Below are 21,624 nucleotides of genomic sequence, written 5' to 3' on the forward strand. Positions count from 1 at the left end.
TAAGGCCGGGACCTGGGGCTCACTCTTATCAGTCTGAATTACGTCACCTCTTCAAAGGAAAATTGAAGTTCTGTCGCTAGAAGAAAGGGGTATGGATGCTGGGTAGGCAGAAAAACAGATTCTACTATACGACTATTAATAGCTGTACATAGCATTTAGTTTTAGTATAGCAAGACAATATATTTGAATAACTATTTCATATGGATAGTAGACATCTACCATGTTTCCCCGGAAATAAGACCTAGCCGGACCATCAGCTCTAATGCGTCTTTTGGAGCAAAAATTAATTATAATATATTACAAAGACCGGGTCTTATATTAATTTTTGCTCCAAAAGACGCATTAGAGCTGATGGCCCGGCTAGGTCTTATTTCCGGGGAAACACGGTATTACTTTCAGAAGGAGTCTTCTATTCTCTATCTCCTCCCTTCCCACAAAATTACAGCCTTCTCACTTGAGAACAAGAAAACCAGTGCTGAACCTCTGAAGTGCTTTCTCCATTGACAAGGCAGCTATCCAGTTCTCCCTATGTACTTTTATATGCATCGTTACTTTTACCTTACCTACTCACTAAGAATCTCATTCGATAGGGGGTTTCTTGACGTTAAATAGCTCCCCATATGGTGGTCCCATTATGCAAGCATAAAACTGCAACTGCTTGCCAAAGACAATTCTATCTTTATAGAAACTTAGCATATTTATTAACAAGATGATTTCTCCAAAATACATTATCTCTGGCAATTGTTACTATGTTCCCATCTTTCTTCCCATTAAAGAGATCTAGTCAAATTTCCCTTTAATACCTTGCTTCCCTAACTGGTACTTTAGTGGATAGCCCCCTGTGGGTACTTGAGACATGACACTCAACCCTCTCCTGGAGATTAGATTGTTGAGGGCACAAGGTTTAAAGCTTCATACTAAACTTTGTGCAAGAATGGTGGAATGCCAAAACACAAATCCTGCCAGGAATAATACATCTTACTTATAAGTAGATAAGAGTTATTCTTTATCCTTCAGAATTATTAGTTTATGGGGACATATCAGGAAGATGTACCTAAAACAGGCTTTTTAAAAGTATTTGGAGGCTGATGATAGTAAAGAAGAAAGAACAATTCAATCGAGGTTGTTCAGAAATTAGAACGATAGAAACAGTAATGAGAAAGGGAGAGAGTACAAATGGAAGCTTCAAACTGCAAGAAAAAGTAAGAGTGTACAAGGAATAAAAAAGAGGAGCAAAAAAATGAATAAAATTGTTATGTAAGTATCAAAATGAGTATCGTGAATCGGTAGAGATGGTCTGAGTTTGGAGACTACCAAGTGAAACTAAGGAAATATTTGAAAATAGATTTTTTTAAAGTTCTAGCAGGAGGATTATAGTATTGTGTTCTCCAAAAACATATTTAAAATTAAAAATTAAGTGAGAGTAACAGAACTGGGAAAAGAAAGGGAAAATGGTGAGAGAAAGAGAGAGAGAGAAAATTACAAGAGATCAAACGTACTTCCCAAAAATAATTCAAATATCAAAACATAAAATGGCACTCAGCGTCTCAGAGCATTAAAATATATTGTGCTGGTAGAGATGATTTGGGGCGGGGGGTGGGGGTGCAGGTGGGGAATTACCATGACTTTGAAAGACTCTACTCGATCCTATTTTAAGGAAGAGAGTCGAGTTTGTCCGAAGCCTTTTACTATTCATAGAATTTTTAGAGCATAGTCACCCCATTCAAGGAAAGAGAAGTCCAGCTTCTTGCCCTGAAAAGCAAAGGACAACATTAGCTTCCCAGCAGGACACAAGGAATATGGGGTTTTAGCAGTTTTTGAGTGAGTTTTAGAAGGGGAGGAAAACCAGAGCCTCACAAGCTGGAACTAAAAGTCTTCTCTATACTTTACACCCACTACCATGAGCTTCCTCCTCAAGCTTCAAATGTAGGAATGGGCGTTGCAGAGTCTCTGTAGAAACGGGTCCCCTTGTTACATGTAGCTCCGAGGTAAGAACTTCTGCATTAGTGATGAGAGTAGTACACAAACATTACATTCTCATTGTCTGAAGAGTTAACCACTGTCAACAACTGGGTGAGCCTATGTGTACTTCTCCGTCAGTGAATTTGTATGCACATTTATGTTTTTAAACTTAAATGGGATAGGTACTGATGTAAATTTGATTCTGCCGAAGAGTATATCTTAGAGATTTTTTTCATGCCGTTACATATAGATCTGTCTCATTCTTTATAATAGAAACATAGGTGTACTAATTAATTTTACCACTATTACATGAATAATACTTCAGGGTTTTTTTTTGGTTTTTTTTTGCCCTTAGTATGAAGACAAATCTTTAGTGAATCTGTATGTGTCTGTGTGTATGCATATCTGCACATAAATCTTTGTGTAAATGTACAAATACTTCTTTTGGACAGATTTTTAGAAGTGAAATTGCTGGTTCAAAGGGTATTTTAATTTTTAATTTTGATAGCTACTGCCAAATTGCCTTGTAAGTAGGTTTTACATTCTACACTGCATCAGTATGAGAGTGTTTATTTCCCCCTGTTCATAGCCTGCACATAATCGCTGTACATAAACAAAATTGTCCAACAAAATGAAAAATATGAATTTTGTCTGACAGCTGAAACTGACTCCATTTTTATTGTTTTAATTTGCATCTCCCTAATTATTAATTAGATTGATGATCTTTATATACATTTCTTGACCATTTGTTTTTTTCTTTTGCTAACTGCTTGTTTATTTCTCATACTCATTTTTTTCTATTGAGTTGCTTACCTGACGTATCCTTTTTAATGTTTAGGATGTCTGTATTTATTTACCTTATTAATTCTTTGTTAAGTGTGTGCATGTATTTTATCCCAGCTTTTCACTTATCTGTTAACTTTGTTTATGGTGTCTTTTGTCATGCAGAAGTTTTCAATTGATGGGAAGTAAATATAATGTTTATCTTCTCATTCATGAATTCTAAGTTGTAAGTCTTTATTATTAAGTAGGAACTTTATGTAAGATTCTACATAGTATTTCATATAATTTCTTCGAATTCTCTTTATAATTTTGTAGATTGCTTAATGTCCAAGTAATCAAGAACATTTTAAAATACCTATTAGAGTAAAAAAGAAACAGGAATCCAAGGAATGGCATAGTATCTAAGGGTATGAAAAGGGTGATATGAGAAAACCAGTAGGTATCTCTAATGTGCTTTTAAGACATTATTTTGACCTGTTTAAATCTCATAATCCCTAGAAACTGAATTCATTCTTCTCTTCATTCAGCAACTATATTATATGTCAACTTGATGCCAGGAAGTTTACTAGATGCTGGGAATACAAGTGAACTAGATTAGTCCTCATGGAGCTTCATGAAACCATTGTCTCAGCTGATTGTGGAAGGAACTGGGGGTGAGAGTGGGGAGTAGGAGCAGGTTAGAAGTTTCCAGGCAGAGGAAACATAGATCACGAAAGGTCTTATAAGCCATTTTAAGCAGTGAGTTCTAACTACTCAGAAGGCAGTGCAAGTAAAGAAAGTATTTTAGCTAAAGAAGTGAAATAATCAGACTTGGTTTCTGTAAAGATTACTCTGACTAAAAATGAGAACTAGAGCAATAATGTTAAGGATTGACTGGAAACATAAACTATATTGTCTACATCAAAATACTACTCACATTGCGAAGCTTACACTGAAGAAAGGTCTTAACTGATAACTGACATCGTCATTCAGTGGGTTTGAATATTTTTTGTTTTCTTGAGATTTTTATGATTGATTCTACTAGACATGGCTCCTACGCCAATATAAATTTAAGCCGACCTAATATTCCTGAGACTAAAATGGAGTCTTGATGATTTTGAGAAGCTATTCCACGAAGACAATTTCGCTACAGTACGAGTATACATTTTGGCAACTGGGTAATCAACTTAGTTGTACTAGATAGGCCTAGCCTTATAAGTACAGACAAAGAATGAAAAATGTTTTCTCAAGTTATAGGGAGCCAGATTCATGACCATCCGTCACTTGCTTGGGCAAGTTACTGATAAACTCTGCAGAAAAATAACAAACAGTGTGTCCCTGCATCTTGGCTGTTGAAAATGAGATTCTTTCTCTGATTGATGTTAGCAGAGAGGCTTGTAAAAATGCATTTCCAGCTGATTAGTTCAGAAGGTGTCAATCTCATGCAGTTTTATGACCTGCAGACTACATGCCAGATGCACATTTGCTTTTTATAAACTAACAAAGATGAATGACTAAATTTGAGTATTCGAGTATTCCTCTTTGGCTACTGTACCATATATTGCCTCAAGGAAGACAAGGTGGGAGTATTGTGGGGGAAGAGAAGAAAGTGAGGAGCATTTAACCCTTAACTTACCAGGATAATGGAGATTAAATACAGTACAGCATTTGGAAGTACTTTCTCTATGAGTAGTTTCTACTTATGTTAAAGAATGAATATAAGGGGACAACCTGCAAGAATATCAAATATTTACTCTCCCGAGTAAATACTCTCCCGAGCATATGCACACCCATTCTGAATCCATGGAGTAAGATCTCTTAAATATATCATAAAACACACATTAAAGACTTCTCATAAAGTCTCAATCTGTAATCATGAATTGTTACTTAAAGGTTTTTACTTTTTTAATTCTTTTTTTGAAGCCAGAAATGATATTAGGGCAATAGTTCAACAGCCTGCCACCTTAAAAATCTGAATCTTAATAACTGTGCATCTATTTCTTTGAGAGAGATGGAGAAAATATACTGTATTACATTATTATATTATATCCTCATGAAAAAATAAAACTATAGCATAGTTTCATTTTCCTTCTACTAGAAATATTGAGAAATATTTAGATATTTGTCATCTCCCTGGCCTTTTGGCTAAGAAAGTAATATTTTGATAAATTCATATGAAATTTCAAAGTTCAGTTACATTTGATTTTCTTAAAACACGATTTTAAATTTCTATCAAAGGAATAATATGCAGTTTCAAATAATTAACAACACGTTTTTAGAAGTATAACAGACGTCTACATGAAAATCTAACTATCAGAAGGAAATAATGTGTGATAACAGCTGCCTATCAGAAATTCTGACTTATTTTCATGTCTGTAGGAATTATAACAAAAAATTAAGATACTAATATAAAAAGAGTGCAACATCACAAATTTAATTCAATATTCACTTATTAAGTTTTTTTTTTTTTTTCCAACTACCAGGAAAGAGATTTTTAGTTACTGTCTCTGAATAAACTGAGTCGCTTTCAGTTTCAAGTGACAGAAAATCCAACCCAAACAGGCATAGGGAAGAAGGCAGTGCCTTTGCTTCTAAAACTGAAAAGCCCATGAGGTCAGGTACAGCTTATTGCAAAAACCCCAAAGATGTCACTACGGCTTGGTGGTTTTTCTCTCCAGCTCTTGGCTCTGCTTCTCCTGCAGTGCCAGCAAGATGGTTGCAGCAATCCCAGCCTCACAGCCTTACAGCTACAAGCTGAGGGCTAGGGGGAGTTCTTTTCAGATAGCTCCTGAAATTCATTCTGGTTAGACAAGTTATGTCCCATGTACATTTCTGAGAAGGGAGGGATACCCAAATGAGAATTTAGGGCTGTTGCCCAAAGAAGGGGGGATGGGTGTTAGGAGAAATCATAGGTGTTCACTACCTTCTTCTTTAAGTGGGTAAAACTTAAGGACACTGAACCGGAACCCCTCCTCTCCTGTCTGTTTCTTACCTTTCTTACCTTGTTGTTGACCTCCTTCTAGATTGAGTCTATTTTCTTTTGTCTCAGTTTGCTATCAGGTAGTGAAGTATGCAAACTTATATTCTATTAATAAGAGTGGTGTAAAGCAACAAAAGAAAATGACTAGTGTGTTTTTTTAAAAAACAAGTTATTTATAAACACTTGTGTAAATAAAATATATAGGTCAACTAGATATTTTCAACTGAGTTTGCTATAATAGGGTCACACTAAGACCTGATACTTAGCTTTGAAGATTTTAAAACGATTTTGTCAGTTCTCCCAAGGGTAATTAAAGTCCTCAGAAACCAATGGTTTTATTAATCCTCACTGAGAAATATAATTGGCAAGCAGATGAAAACTCATGTATCAACTGGTCAGTCATAAATGACTTTAAAGGCTAATGTCATCAAACCTGACACTCTTATCCACTAATGGGTTAGTTTCTGTGTTTCAAACAAAATACTAATATAGGCCATTGAATGTGGTTTCCTTTTGATGTTTTTGGAGAAGGCACTGGCTAAGTCTCTTCTATCGATTACTCTTTTTATGTCACCAACGCTATAGGTCAATTTTTTGTCATAGGTTTCTTATAATTTCCGATAGTATGGCTTATTTACGTTTGCCACATTTTAAATTAACACGTCCCTTTTAGGGAGGCATACTAGAGGCTCAGACTGTTTAAAATTTGAGAAATGCCTTAATTTTTTGGAACACATTTTACCTTCTTTGGGAGAGTGATTTTCTTTTTTTTTTTACCTTTTATTTATTTTTTTTTTAATTAAATTTATTGGGGTGACAATTGTTAGTAAAATTACATAGATTTCAGGTGTACAATTCTGTATTACATCATCTATAAATCCCATTGTGTGTTCATCACCCAGAGTCAGTTCTTCCATCACCATATATTCGATCCCCCTTACCCTCATCTCCCACCCCCCACCCCCCGCCCCCCTTACCCTCTGGCAACCACTAAACTATTGTCTGTGTCTATGAGTTTCTGAGAGTGATTTTCTTAAAAGGTGGTTGGCTAATCTTATTTTCTGTTGATTGTTATTTGCTATATTTCACAGTTTTATTTTCTGACCCTTTCCCAAATTTTAGAACTTCACCTCATGCAGGTATTTATCCATTTACCATACACACATACTATTTTAATTCCTTGTGTATTTTCTCTAAAATATGGAAGGCTTGAGTAATTACACATAAAACTAACCCATATTATGTCATACTACTAATAGACTGTTGTAATCAGTAAGTTTTTATTTCTTACTCAGAATCAACATTATATGATTCTTTTCAGCCATCTCTAGTTCAAACATGTACTTTATACAAAAGTTGCTGAAGGTGTTGTATATATAGTTCATCTGTTTTCATGATATATATACCTCATGGGAATTACTCTCAGATTGGACAAATCATTCCATGTGAATAAAACCAACCAACAAACAAAATGTAGTCCACATCACATCATAGAAAGGGGAATTCTCTTACTGGTTTACATTTCTCTCTACAGATGGACTCATTGACTGTATGGATCCCGATTGCTGTTTACAGAGTTCCTGCCAAAACCAGCCCTACTGCCGCGGGTTGCCTGATCCTCAGGATGTCATCAGCCAAAGTTTACAATCACCGTCTCAGCAAGCTGCCAAATCCTTCTACGACCGAATCAGCTTTCTTATAGGATCTGATAGCACCCATGTTATACCTGGAGAAAGTCCTTTCAATAAGAGGTTAATGCATCTTTTCCTTATATAGTTTCGTAGTGATACCATGTTTTCCGGAAAATAAGACCTAACCAGAAAAATAAGCCCTAGCATGATTTTTCAGGATGGCATCCCCTGAACATAAGCCCTAATGTGTCTTTTGGAGCACAAATTAATATAAGACCCGGTTTTATTTTCACGGAAATGTGGTATCGACAGTTATATGCACTTTACATGAAATGCTGATGACTGTGAATTTGAGGAAAGTGCCTTTTTTTAATGCAGTTTTTCCTCCTATGGCAAATTCTTCACCAAACTTCGCATTTCAAGCATTTTTGACACAGTTCACATACTTTGTCAATTTCAGTACCTGCGACATAACAGGACATCCCATTAAGGAGTCAGTAAATCTTCATTTAACTAGTTAGCACAGTTGGAAATGTTTCAAAAGGAGCCGTGAAAAGAGCCCAAAAGGCAAAACAGAAATGCCCTTTTTTTTTAAGCTGAGCTCACTAAATAATATAAATTATGAATTAATGTAATGGAACAGCTAACGGCATGGCAGTGAGATTGCATAAGCTGTTTGACTGGTGCTTTACAGAGCAGTAATGACCTGAAAATAAACCCCTAAGTGAAAGCCGGTGTCTTGTGTCTCACTGAGCAAAGAAGATGATTTACACTAGAACTCCTGGGTCTGCAGTAATTTCACAGCATTAATGCAGTTAGACCCAGCAGTTGATTAAAAGTTGTTGCACAAATGTTCCTTATTGCCCCCTTAAATCCTGTACTTCTTGGTCCCTGCAGATTTACAGATTGCCTCAGAATTAATTGGAAAGTATACTTTTCTTCATGTGAGCACCAGACATAAGACTTATGGAAAAAAAGCGCAGTTTATAATTTTAAAAATTCATGTCTAAATTATTGGTTTGGATAACTCTCCAAAAACCAGATTGCAACGATTTAAAACCCAGGGTAAACACTAGGCATTTAGAGAATGTGAATTGCACTGAATTAAAAGGGACATTGTCTTGGGAGTATTTCAGGTCTGGTTTTTGTGAATAATGATTGCGTGTGATACTGTTACTTTATCCTGAGGTTGAATTATCTGTAAATCATGATAATGTTGGCCTGAGAAGACAAATGTTCATTCTAATTCTTCTGCTTTTCCCACAGCCTTGCATCTGTCATCAGAGGCCAAGTTCTAACTGCTGATGGAACTCCACTTATTGGAGTAAATGTCTCATTTTTCCATTACCCAGAATATGGATATACTATTACCCGCCAGGATGGAATGTGAGTTAGTCCCAATGCACTGTCTCTGTTTGAAGTATTTTAAGTATAAAAACTAGACATTCTTGTATCACCCAGCATGTCCCTTATAGAAATGCAACAACTTTTAGACTCCAGAAGTCTGTGACAATACATGTGACAGAAACTTAAGAGTCATGTATTCATGTAGTTCTTTAAAAGTTGATTTCATTTTTCTAAAGCATAAGAGTGTATGGTTTTGTAGAAGAATGTTCTTTATCTTAGAAGATTCTTGTTGAAATATTTACGAGTGACATTTTATAATATCTACAATTTAAGCTCAGGTGGTTCTGGAAAAGGAGTAGCTAGGCAGATAATAAATAAAACAAATTTGGGGAATGATTAATAAATTGGTAAATGTAAGTAAAGAGTATATGGGTGTTCACTGGATAATTCTTTTAATATTCCTGTACATTTGAATCTATTTCATATAAAAGTTGGGGGGAAAGTTGATTTTCTTTGTAAAACGTTAATTTAAGGAAGTTAAAGTAAATTAATTTGGAAGTTATATGGGATCCAGATAATTCACTAAGTGTATCTTGTTTTTCTTAGGTTTGACTTGGTGGCAAATGGTGGGGCTTCTCTAACTTTGGTATTTGAACGATCCCCATTCCTCACTCAGTATCACACTGTGTGGATTCCGTGGAATGTCTTTTATGTGATGGATACCCTGGTGATGAAGAAAGAAGAGAATGACATTCCCAGCTGTGATCTGAGTGGATTTGTGAGGCCAAATCCTATCATTGTGTCATCACCTTTATCCACCTTTTTCAGATCTTCTCCTGAAGACAGTCCCATTATCCCCGAAACACAGGTAAAATATTTTAGCAGGCAGTACCTTCAAATAAACCATTTGCAGATCATGTGGTTTCCAAAAACTCTTTTAAAAAGATCACAAAATTCCAGTACTATTCTAAATCATTCTACAGAATGAGATTTAGAATGTGTGTGTGTGTGTGTGTGTGTGTGTGTGTGCGCGCGCGCGCGCGTGCTAGAACAGGTATTACTATAGTAGGTTATCTAGTTATTTCTTAAAGATCTATTCAAAATACTTTTTCTTCAGGCTACATCTTTATATACTAGTTGTAGCCAAATGGAAAAACAGCTTAAACTCAACAGCTAATAATGTCTTTGCTCATTTATTCATTCGTCGGAAAACTTTTTGGTGTCGATTTGTACCTAACTTCCTGACTGACTTTGTACAAATGTTGTTGTGCATGGTCATTATTCTCAATAGCTTACCATTTAATTATTATTGTAAGTTAAAAATGTTTTAGAAAAGATGATTTTTGACAGAAAATGTTCATGAATTTTCTCAAGATATTATTTTTAAAACTTAGTATCATGTCTTAAGCTCTAATAATTTGTAATTCATAAAGCTTTATTGTCCACAGGAAGAAAAAAAAAACCTTATAATTTTATTTAAAACAGCCATGCTTTCACTATTCCTTTTATCTGCTGAAATATCTTGGAATCGTTTTCCTTCCTATGTGTTTCCAATTAGAAGTAACTTTCAGACCTTAAAGGCAGAACATTAGGTACCATAATAATGGACGTTATTCATAAATAGCTAAGTATAAATACATGGTCTTTGAAACAGAGCAGTACATAGCAGCTCTGTCACATTTATCCTTCAGATATTTAACCAGGGACTGTTATGATGGACCAATGCAGTAAACCAGTCAGATGAAGTACCTGCTCTCCAGGAACCTACCAGCTAATAGGGAGAGAGACACATCAAATGTATGAATATGTGTCAGGTTGTGAACCAGGCTTATTTTTTAAGAATAAAGCAGGGTAAAATGGATGAAAGTTCAATTTTATGAGGTGTAGTTTGGGAAGACGTCTTGATAACATGCTATTTCAGCAGGAACTTTAAGAAAGTGAAAGGCCAAACCTTAAAAACAGAAGGGCATTCCAGGCAGAGCAAAGACCAAGTTCAAATGTTCCAAGGGAAGAACATGCTTTGCTTGTTCAAGGAATGTCAGAGGCCAGCAGGTGAAGCTGGAGTGAAGTTCATGGTACACAAATCACGAACCATTGAAGACCATGGCAAGGATAAGAACTTCTTATGGAGGAATTGGAAGTCATCGGAGGTTTTAAGCAGAGCAGCAACAGTTACTGATTTCCTTCTTAGAAGGACCGCTGTAGTTGCAGTGCTGAGAATTTTCTATATTGGGCAAGGGCTGAAATAAGGAGACCAGTCAGGAGGCAGGCTCAGCAGTCCACAGAAGAAATGATGGTGGCCTGGACAAAGGTGCTTGGGGTCGAAGTGGTAAGAAGTGGCCGTGTAAGAGTGGAGTCCAGGGAAGAGGGTGGAAGTAAAGATGTAAATTTGGGAGTCATCAGCGTTATTGATATACTTAAAGCTTAGGATGGGATCCTAAGAAGGCAATGTAGATAGAGATTAAAAGAGATGAGCCAAGAAGGTCTAGGAAAACAAAATATGGAGAAAGCTCACAGACAAATAGGATACAAAAGAGGCACCTCATTGATTTACTGGGTGACAGTCAAGCACACTTTGAGCTGACGCTTTAAGAAATTCATTGAAACCTTATTCAAATTACTACTTCCTCCCCAGGGTCTACCTTGCAGTAATTGTGAACTCCTTAGCCAGTCCTAAAATAGACTTAACCTAGACGTAGTGTGTCTGTCTATAGGGGGCAGATTTCGCGCAAACCAGGTCATTGAAATAGGTTTCGAATAGTCAACAGTTCCATGAATACATGAAACTTTTTTTTTCCATGACATCATAGAGACAGCAAACATTTAGTAAAAATTTACTGAGAGCCTATTATGTACAAGGTACTCCGCTAGGATAAAAATAATAATGAGACATGTATCCTGCTATTCTAAATGTGATAAAGATTTGAATGAAGAACTGTGGAAGTTCAAAAGAGAGGTCAATTCTTAAGGAAGCCAAAGAAAGCATCACTGAGGAGGTCAGCCTTAAGAGGGGGAAAGGATATTCCAGACTGAAGAAAATGTGTGAGCAGCAATGTGGTAGTAAAAACAATGCTGTATAAAACTGGTGAATAATTTAAATGTAGGGTATAATATAAGGGGAAAGATTGGGCCAGATTATGAATGGCCCTGAAATACCATACAATGGAGACCTTGAATTCTTTAGGCAATATGGAACCAAGGAACCGATGAAGTTTTTTAGCATTTCTCAAAAACTAGCTCAAGTAACAAAATACACGATTGATAGAAGGAGACAGATCGGTGAACAGGCTAATGTTCACTGTATTTCCATAGATATCCAGCTCTCAGATGGAGAGAGCCCACCAATCACAAGGGTAGTGAAAATGGAGAAGGGGGATACATTAGACAGAGATCTGGAAAGTAAAATTGGCAGGATGTAGCTTCTAACTGAATGTTTAATGGGGTCCAAAATGGGACTTACGGATCATGCAGCTGGCAAAAATCGGCTTAATGATTATTTTCCCCCTCTGGCTGGATTTACTTTTCCCACTAGTGCAAAATAACATGGTCAAGTTAAATTACATAGAAGAAGCACATGTTGTAATGAACTAAATGGCAGATATTGGTTCCATAGAAGTAGGTTAATGACAACAAAGATAATAGTTATTAAAAGTAGGATAACAGATGATGTTTTGAAATAGACAAGCAATTCCTAGAAGGTCACAGGAAATAGAGTAATGAAAGATTGCCTTAGAAAACCTATCAAATTTTTGAGAAATTATTTTGAACATAAATTAAGAAGAAATAAAGTATATGCTTTAGGTTTCAATTCCTTATATTTTCAGGGCCATTCAGGAGTCACAGAATCTGTTTTTCAAACTAGCCCATTGCTATTTCACTCCAAGGAGGAGAGAACAATGAGTTCTGTTTAGATTGTTCACCTTATACCTTACAGTCCTACAAAAGTACTGTCGATCTTAAATGTAATGGTTTCCCTGAGCTCTAAAAAGTTTCTATGTGTTCATAAACTATTTTGCTTAAGACAGTCTGTGGCTGAACTCAGTCAGTGTGTTCAGTAAAGAAAACCCCTACTGTAATAACTTGATGTATATTAAGGTAACATCGCAATGCCTTCTTAATCTATTATATGCCATCATGCCCCTCTTCATGCCAACACTGACTCACAAGCCAAAATGAGAGTTTGCGTAGTCCATTCTTTTGTGCTGCTTCCAACTGTTCGCTTGTTTACATTGAAACTGACAGCTACACCTGTAGTATCAAGGGTTCTACTTAAATTATTAAAATTTGGAGATGGCCGATCTACAGCAATCCTAACTGTTTTCCATGAGAGGAGTTGGGGGGAGGCAAACACTACTGAACACTGAATCACTATTCTAAGACTTTCTAACATGAAAAGGCAATCATTAGGTCTGAATGATGAATATTGATGGGGCAATATGAGGAAGCCTTTGAAAATGCCGTATAATTCTTAGTAGAGAAAGTGGAGCGTTCCTGGCACTGGTTCTTGAACAAAGATAGCCCTGCACTTCACAATATTTGTAGAAGCCTATGAAGAGCTATTATTATTAATCAAACTGATAGGAGCATTAGTAAGGAGAATCTGAACTGTTTAGAAAGATTTTATTTACTATGTGAAATACATTTTTCAAAATAATTAAATAATGTTTTGGCATAATACATTTTGCATATGTCAGTATAAATTTGTTGGCACTCATGAAGCCAGTCACAGTGATGGGTAAATTGTGGGGTTAAGAACATGATTTTTAAAAAATTGAAAACTAGATAATTCTTATGCATGTAATTACACTAACTTTTTACAATCCAGTTTCAATTCAAAAAGTATATACCGTGTTTCCCCGAAAATAAGATGTAACTGGACCATCAGCTCTAATGCTCCTTTTGGAGTAAAAATTAATATAAGACTCGGTATTATATTATATTTTATTTTATATTACATTATATTACATTGTATTACATTATATTATATTATAAAGACCTGGTATTATATTGTGTTAAAATAAGACCGGGTCTTATATTAATTTTTGCTCCAAAAGACGCATTAGAGCTGATGGTCCGGCTAGGTCTTATTTTCGGGGAAACATGATATTGAGTGTCTCCTGTGTGCATTCAATAACACATTAGTTGTTCACTGGGGAAACTTTTATGCTGCTTTAACATATTTGTTCATTTACCATCATATCAAAAATCAGTTGTGAGTCCTACCTCAATGTTTAACTAATTATAAGAAGGTGCTATTACTATATTACCTTTAAGCATGGATATGGAATTTGCTATAATTTAACCCAAATAAATTGGTCTCTTACTTATTATTCCTGTCTTTATAGACTGTGACCAGTCAGCTGATGAGGCCCCAGCACAGGTTTAATCCCTAACTGAACCAGCTGGCACAGGCCAGACCTTTGGCCTAAGACCACATCCCTCTTCCGAACCAACCATCTTACAAATGTCTGCTCCCATTCTCCAGGGCAACAGGGGTGAAAGATGGGTTAGGAGAACCCATTGTGACTATAAACTAACAAGTCAGTGCATGTTAGCCTGGTGGAGCAGTTATAGTGTCTCTTGGATAAGGAGTAGCACCTGAGGTACAATTAACTCAGAATAAATGACAAGAAGCTTTTTAGGAGGAGAAAAATTGGGCTGGCAGCAGAGGTGTTTTTAATTATTGAATAAGATAACAGCTCAAATGCATATTTGTCACTAGTGACTCTTTGGTGTCATGTTAGTTGTTCTACTCGGTACTTTTAAATACATTTTATCTCACAGTTGTACATGATCACAGTTTGGAGCTTCTGTTTTATTCAAACCTAGGTCCTCCATGAAGAAACCACAATTCCAGGAACAGATTTGAAACTTTCCTACTTGAGTTCCAGAGCGGCGGGATATAAGTCAGTTCTCAAGATCACCATGACCCAGTCCGTTATTCCATTTAATTTGATGAAGGTTCATCTTATGGTAGCTGTAGTAGGAAGACTCTTTCAAAAGTGGTTTCCTGCCTCACCTAACTTGGCCTATACTTTTATATGGGATAAAACAGATGCATATAATCAGAAGGTCTATGGCCTATCTGAAGCTGTTGGTAAGTTCCATATAAATATATTCTACATCAAAAACAATTATCTTGAAGTGAGAACTAACATGAAAATAATTGTAACCCATGGAAAACAATGGCTGAACAGATAGGCAGTAAGGTTGCCACAGGGAAGTTCCAAGCTGGTTGGTTTAGATCTACCATAGGAAAAAGGAATATTCTACATGAGGAGAAAGTGTCCATTTTTCTGGCTGAAATTATATGTTAGAAGAATGTTCTGAATGAGATTTCAGGTTGTCATTTTATTTTGTCATGTTTGTATTTCCCTTATTGTGTCTCTTGCTTTTTTCATTTGTTTTTCTTTATAACTATCTCACTAGCTTTCCTTATCTTTTTTATGTTTTCTGTATCTAACAACTAGTATAGCTTCAATTCATAATGATATTGAGTAAGAGATCAAACAACATTTGTGCCTAAAAATTATTTCGGTTCTTTTGATTAGAAGGACCAATCAATTCAGTGAAAGAATATTCTTAAAATATTAGTCTAACTAGTTTCACTAAATGGACAGTGTAAGCAAAGTTTAACATGTTGAGATATATATATAATATAGCTTCAAGCTCAGGCTCAGAACGTCAAAAACTAAAGGATAACATGTGTTTTGTTCCATTGGATTTTACCTAAGATATTTTATTCTAAAATTAATATATAATTTGGACTGGAATTAATTCAAATCAATCTAAAAATTGCCACTTATTCCTTCACTTTGTTCTAAATTTTAAAACCCATGTTTCACTGTAAACTCTGAGGTTTTTTCATTTGTGATTCATTTATATTAATTTACTGTTAATTTTATTGTTCATTCCTGATAATAACATATAAATATAATGTCATAATCTATCTATCTTTTTTGCTCTATTGAAACTTACTGTAAATATTTTCCATAACTTAATACTCTTGGAAACTAAACAGCTGTAATTTTTCAGATAGCAAATATTATTTTTAGTTGTAATCTGGCCAGCATTTGGGGCTGACTTATCTGATCTAACTACTTAACCAAGTGCCCAATCTGAATTTCACGTTGTGCTGTGAATCCCTTGTAAAGACTAGCATGGGGAAAAAAAGATACTAGTTTTCCATTAAATCAGTACAAAAATAATATTTGGAAATCAATTTTTTAGAAAAACATCTTTTGTGTGATTAAATCTCCTCATATTAAAAAAAAACTGCTCATAAATAAGATGAAATGTAGTCTCAGAACACAATTGTGAAAAAAAAAGAAGTTGAATCAAAATAATAAAACAAATTGTATTTCTGCCTGTAGTTGACAAGATGAACTATGATTTGTTTTGATTCCAGTGTCAGTTGGGTATGAATATGAGTCATGTTTGGATCTGACTCTGTGGGAAAAGAGAACGGCCATTTTGCAAGGCTATGAATTAGATGCTTCCAACATGGGCGGTTGGACTTTAGATAAGCATCATGTGTTGGATGTTCAGAATGGTAAGTAAGATCTTGTTCACAGATAATTAATATTGCTCACGTTCAAACTGACTAGATTGCAGTAACATTTTATTTCATATATGCTGTGGGATTAGAATTAGTAAAAAATAAAGATATACAGTTGACCCTTGAACAACATGGGGGTTGGGGCACCAACCCCCTGAACAGTTGAAAATTAGTGTATAACTTTTGACTCTGCAAAAGATTAACTAATAGCCTACTGTTGATCAGACCTTTACCAATAACATAAACAGTCAATTAAAAAATACATACGTATTTTGTATGTTTTATGTATTATGCACTGTACTCTTACAATAAAGAAAAAAATGTTATTAAGAAAATCATGAGGAAGAGAAAATACATTTATAGTACTGTACGTATTTATTGAAAAGAATCCACATGTAAGTGGACCGTGCAATTCAAACCTGTGTTCAAGGGTCAACTGTATTTTTAAAGTCTACAAAAACCTGAAGTGAGGACTACATAATACTCTTTTCACTAATTTTTAAATGTTCATATATTCACCACCAAAATAGTTTCCCATTAAAATGTGACTAACTTTGGTGCTGTATTGAAAAAAACTCTCTGTGGGTATCTTCACCACAGATTCACCTAAGGCATGTCTAATTCTACAATCAGGAAGTCAATGAATTGATCCAAAGTGTTTTCGGAAGGTTTACAAAAAACAGAGAGAGAGTTTTGTTTTTTTTTTAAAGAAAAATAAAAACCTCTGTGACTTTACCAAAATATTTCTACTAGATCTTAATCCTTATGTAATTAGTCTGAGTATCTAAAATTGTTTTCTGTTCTTCTTAGACTGTATTTAAGAAAAAACTTTCCTCCTACTCAAAGTGGGTTACTTATATAGTTTTTTGACTTTGCAAACATTAGGAAAAAAATGAATGAATAATCTGAGAAAAAAAGCAAAAATCCAGAGTGTAACTTGTAGTAGACTTTATAGGTGAATATGAACTGAAAAAACACATTTCAGCTATCACAAACCCAAAGAAATCAATCACTTGCAAAATTTGGCCATCTTAATTTCATAAATAATATTATTTATATTAAATAAATGCTGTTGTCTTTACATTTTGCACATGTGCTGGCTATATCTCAGATAATTTGTAAGTACTTTGCTAGAAAAGCTGAACCTCAAGGTAACTTATTCTAGCCTCCTATCCCAAAGCATGTCACGCTACTGTGTTTCCCTGAAAATAAGACCAGGTCTTATATTAATTTTTGCTCCAAAAGACTCATTAGGGCTTATGTTCAGGGGATGTCATCCTGAAAAATCATGCTAGGGTTTATTTTCCGGTTAGGCCTTATTTTCAGGGAAATACAGTAGTAACTCTATTCTCCTTTCACAAATAGCCAGAGAAGGAGATTTCATAGTGTCGAAGAACTAATTTAGCTTTTGACTTTCTAGAGGTTTTTGGATGGTTCAGAATGTTGAATTGAGCATGCAATAGAACTAAATGTTTGAACTAAGTTAATGGGCACTTTTTTTTCAGATTAGTGTTGCTTTGGTATTCGTTCTTTAAAAAAAAAAAAAAGAATATATATATACATTTTTGAAGTAGAAAGGATTTTAAATTTCCAATTATGCTAAATTTAAAGCAGTTTCCCAGCCAGTGTTTGTAAACGCTGTTGGTACCTTACTTACCTCCAGAAGAAAATAGTACTGAGCAAATCAATAGCAAGAAAACAAAACAGAAAAACCCTTCTCACCTTTCCTATTTTGTGACAGCACTGAGCTCACTCTCTTAACCATTGGGTCCTCATCAGGACATCAGGTTTCAGTTCAGGTGGCACTCCAGAAGGTCAGGAGCAGAGCCGATAACTAGTGCCCTATGCAGCACACACTTTGGAAAAGTGGGCCTCCCAACCATGGAGGATGCGCGATGTTCTCTCTCATCATCGCAGTGTCTGAGCAGTGGTAGCTTTAGTCTGTTATGTTGGCAACACAAAGCTTAATCGTGGTCTTTCAAAATGCAAAGCCGTGTGCCAACAGTGCTGGTAGCTGTTCTTGATTAAATTATTTTAAATTGTATTTCACACAGTTTGACATATTGCTATAGTCCTTCAGAAGTGCTTTACAAACAAAACTGGGGGAAATCTCTCTAGATGTATTTTAGTTATTATGAGTCTATAGGTAAAGTTCATAACCAGTTAGCCCCAGGACTGTATCCAAAAGACTATGAACCAGTGGCTACAAGCAAAGAGCTCTGGGAAAGCCCATACCTGTGTAATTCACCAGTTATGATACCCAACACTCAGTATAGTGTTCAGGTGGATTAAGAAACTTGCAGATATTCTATGTATGTATATATGATAAACACACACACACACTATGCCAGAATAATATATAGTTAGCGTTTAGTAAAATATCAGGTCAGATATGAAAATCGCACTACACAATATTCTGTTCTCCAAAACAATGTCATAAATTATAAAATGTTATTTTTTAAATGTGAAGTAACCTATTCGTGTAGTGAACTGATTGTGATTTCAAATTTTATCCAAGAACAGTTTGACAAGTAGTGACTTTTCAAAGTGACATGTGTCTAATTGAATAAACAAAGTGATTTGTAATCATGACAAGGTGGATGAGCTATGAAAATATATTAAGGAAGAAGAGAAGGCAAAAACGTAGACAGTGACAGCTATTTGTGCAGGCACTCTGGAACATGGAAATAAATATTCTAATGTTCATCTTTCTATCCTGTCATAATACAGGAGAATCATGAAAGACCAATTGTTCAAAGTCATAACTGAATAAATCAGGTTCAGGAGACCATAGGCTGGCTTGTAGGATTCTTCTGATGAAAATTACAGAATTGGCTCTTAGAGAAAATTATACTTCAGTAATTGTCAAATAACATAATCCCAGAAAGAAGGACCTTAGCTGTCATCCATGTACTCTTTGAATATTCAAGGCAGTATTTCTGTTGTTATGCATTCCATCTGTTGTTATGACCCAGCCTTAGTTAGATTATTTTTTCTTAAATTTGAATAAACCTGCTTAATTTTTTCCTGCTTTCCTTATGTAAATTTGGTGTGATTGTTATATCACCCAAATGCAAAGCATTAAAAAAGTAATCCTAGAATCCACCTAAAATAGCTGAGTTATAAGGGGAACAGAATTATTTTGATCTCTTCTTCACCTTAAAATTCTCCTTAAGTGGGAGGAAAAAATGTTTTCTCAAGTTTCTTGTTTATGTTTTCATGGGATTGATTCTTTTAACAGTATACCTGCTAAAAAAGCATAAGAATTGGCTTGGAGAACTGCTTTGAAATGTAGAACATCCAATGAGTATAATATGTACAGCTCTATAAAGTCAAAGCAACAGGTGGTATATACAGATAACACATTGAGAAGGGTCATGATACAGGCATGGAACAATGACAGCTGATCATCCAGTGTACATCAGACCAAAATGGAACCATTGATCTATATATAATTATGGTAAATGAATAAAATTAGAATCTCAATGCAACTCTAGTTTCTAACTATGAAAATATTTACTATTCATCTGGAATTTTTTCTCAGATTTTCATTGCAGGCCATAATGGAACAGATTGGCATTTTGTCCTCTTTAAAATGACTGGCACTTTCATGCCATGAAGGAGAATTCACTTTAAATAATAAATTTCCCTACAGTTTTGTTATGTATAACATTTTGAATAAGTACAGATATATGCCTTCTTATATCGGACAAGAGTATAAGCAAGAAGAATATTCTTTGACAGTATAGCAGTATATTGGAGGTTTGATATGTAATTTCTAACTTTGTTTTCTGTAAAGCATTTTTCAAACCCAATGATAAAGTCATAAAGAAGAAATTCATATTATGGTGCACATTTTCATTAATTGGATTAATATGTAATATTTTCAGTATCATTTAACAATTAGGCAAACTTGTTATTCCCTAAAGAACATTATGTAGAGCATTGGTCTCAAACTTGGTTGCACATTAGGACCATCTAGAGAGTTTTCTAAAATCTCAATGCCAAGACTGAACCCCAGACCAATTAAGTCAGAATCTCTTGGGGTGAGAGCCAAGCATCAGTATTTTTCATAGTTCCCCAGTCAGTTCCAATGTATAGCCAAGTGTGAGAATCACTGATGTTGAGAATTTGGGTTTTTTTATTTTTCTTATTAATCCTTTGTTTCTTTTACCAGACATTCTTTAAATTCATAACAGACAGCATTTATATATACATATATACATATATATAATATTTTATACTAGGTAATTGGAGTTCTTTCCAGTAGAGCTTTAAATAAGTTTCTCCAGTCCAAATCTAAGTGGCACTGGATTGTAGTTAGATCTATAGTGAACCTGTTTATTTTTTATCTTTACTCTTTTTATTGTAAGAAAAATGCATTTTATTTCTTCTAGGTATACTGTACAAGGGAAATGGGGAAAACCAGTTTATCTCCCAACAGCCTCCCGTTGTCAGTAGCATCATGGGCAATGGACGAAGGCGCAGCATCTCATGCCCAAGTTGCAATGGTCAAGCAGATGGAAATAAACTACTGGCCCCAGTGGCATTAGCTTGTGGGATCGATGGCAGTCTATATGTAGGGGATTTCAACTATGTGCGCCGGATATTCCCCTCCGGAAATGTAACAAGTGTTTTAGAACTAAGGTATGTCTTTCCTTAATTTGGGATTTTAATCAAATCTAAACCTTCCTTTACAAAAAACAAAAAAAAACAAAAAGTTAAGTCTAATGTGCTAACTTATTTATTTAAACATAACTTCCCAATGTTTAAAATTCTCCCTAGAAAGACGATAGATTCTTGGTTAAAGTTAGGAAAAACATGGCACATCTATGTTGTGACATAAATGTATAAAAGAGTATAAAGTCACCTAATATATGAAATGTCTCATTGATTCAAGTGCATTTTTCTGTGGTCCAATCAGATAGAACTATGATTTTTAAATCCCTTTCATTGTTATTAGAATAACCTTGTGATATATATCATTACTCTTTTATTTCACAGTGGTTGAAATTAAGGCATAACATATTTTCTTACGGTTATTTTCATAATTAGTTGTAATGCCAGTAGTTCAAGTAACAAATAGTTGTCGTTGCTTTGTTCATTTAAGTGTGATTATCATTCTGTCCTGTAAGTTATTTGATAAGCTTTGGCCTACAAAATTTATTTCCAGTGTTATTTCTGCTTAAGTTGGCAATTTTCCATACAAAGTATTAAATTCTCAGTAGTCAACTCATTATATCTTGGAAACCTTTTCTAACTGTGCTCTTTTTCTCACCTTTTTTATCTGCTTCCACCAAGAAATAAAGATTTTAGACATAGGTAAGCATGCTTAACCAAGCATCTTGGTTATTGTATATTTTCAAATGTCTTCTTTCATTTCG

The 21,624-nt window shown here is 34.9% G+C and overlaps 1 protein-coding gene across 19 annotated transcripts in view; it reads left to right on the top strand.

Annotated features, from left to right (window-relative positions):
• Positions 1–21,624, top strand: part of TENM3 (teneurin transmembrane protein 3) — a 2,441,918-nt gene that overhangs the window by 2,369,350 nt on the left and 50,944 nt on the right. For 12 of the 19 annotated variants that reach the window (XM_088793202.1, XM_088793205.1, XM_088793204.1 and 9 more), the window contains 7 exons: positions 7,239–7,455; positions 8,602–8,721; positions 9,289–9,550; positions 14,512–14,779; positions 16,091–16,234; positions 20,638–20,887; positions 21,542–21,562. In XM_088793202.1, coding sequence (XP_088649328.1) covers positions 7,239–7,455; positions 8,602–8,721; positions 9,289–9,550; positions 14,512–14,779; positions 16,091–16,234; positions 20,638–20,887; positions 21,542–21,562 — 1,282 coding nt within the window. The remainder of the gene's footprint in view (positions 1–7,238; positions 7,456–8,601; positions 8,722–9,288; positions 9,551–14,511; positions 14,780–16,090; positions 16,235–20,637; positions 20,888–21,541; positions 21,563–21,624) is intronic. The other 7 variants (XM_088793208.1, XM_088793206.1, XM_088793212.1 and 4 more) reach the window with 1 other exon arrangement.

This window comes from Rhinolophus sinicus, chromosome 16 (assembly GCF_057876585.1).
Source record: "Rhinolophus sinicus isolate RSI-liver-muscle chromosome 16, RSI-T2T, whole genome shotgun sequence".
Lineage (NCBI taxonomy): Eukaryota > Metazoa > Chordata > Mammalia > Chiroptera > Rhinolophidae > Rhinolophus > Rhinolophus sinicus.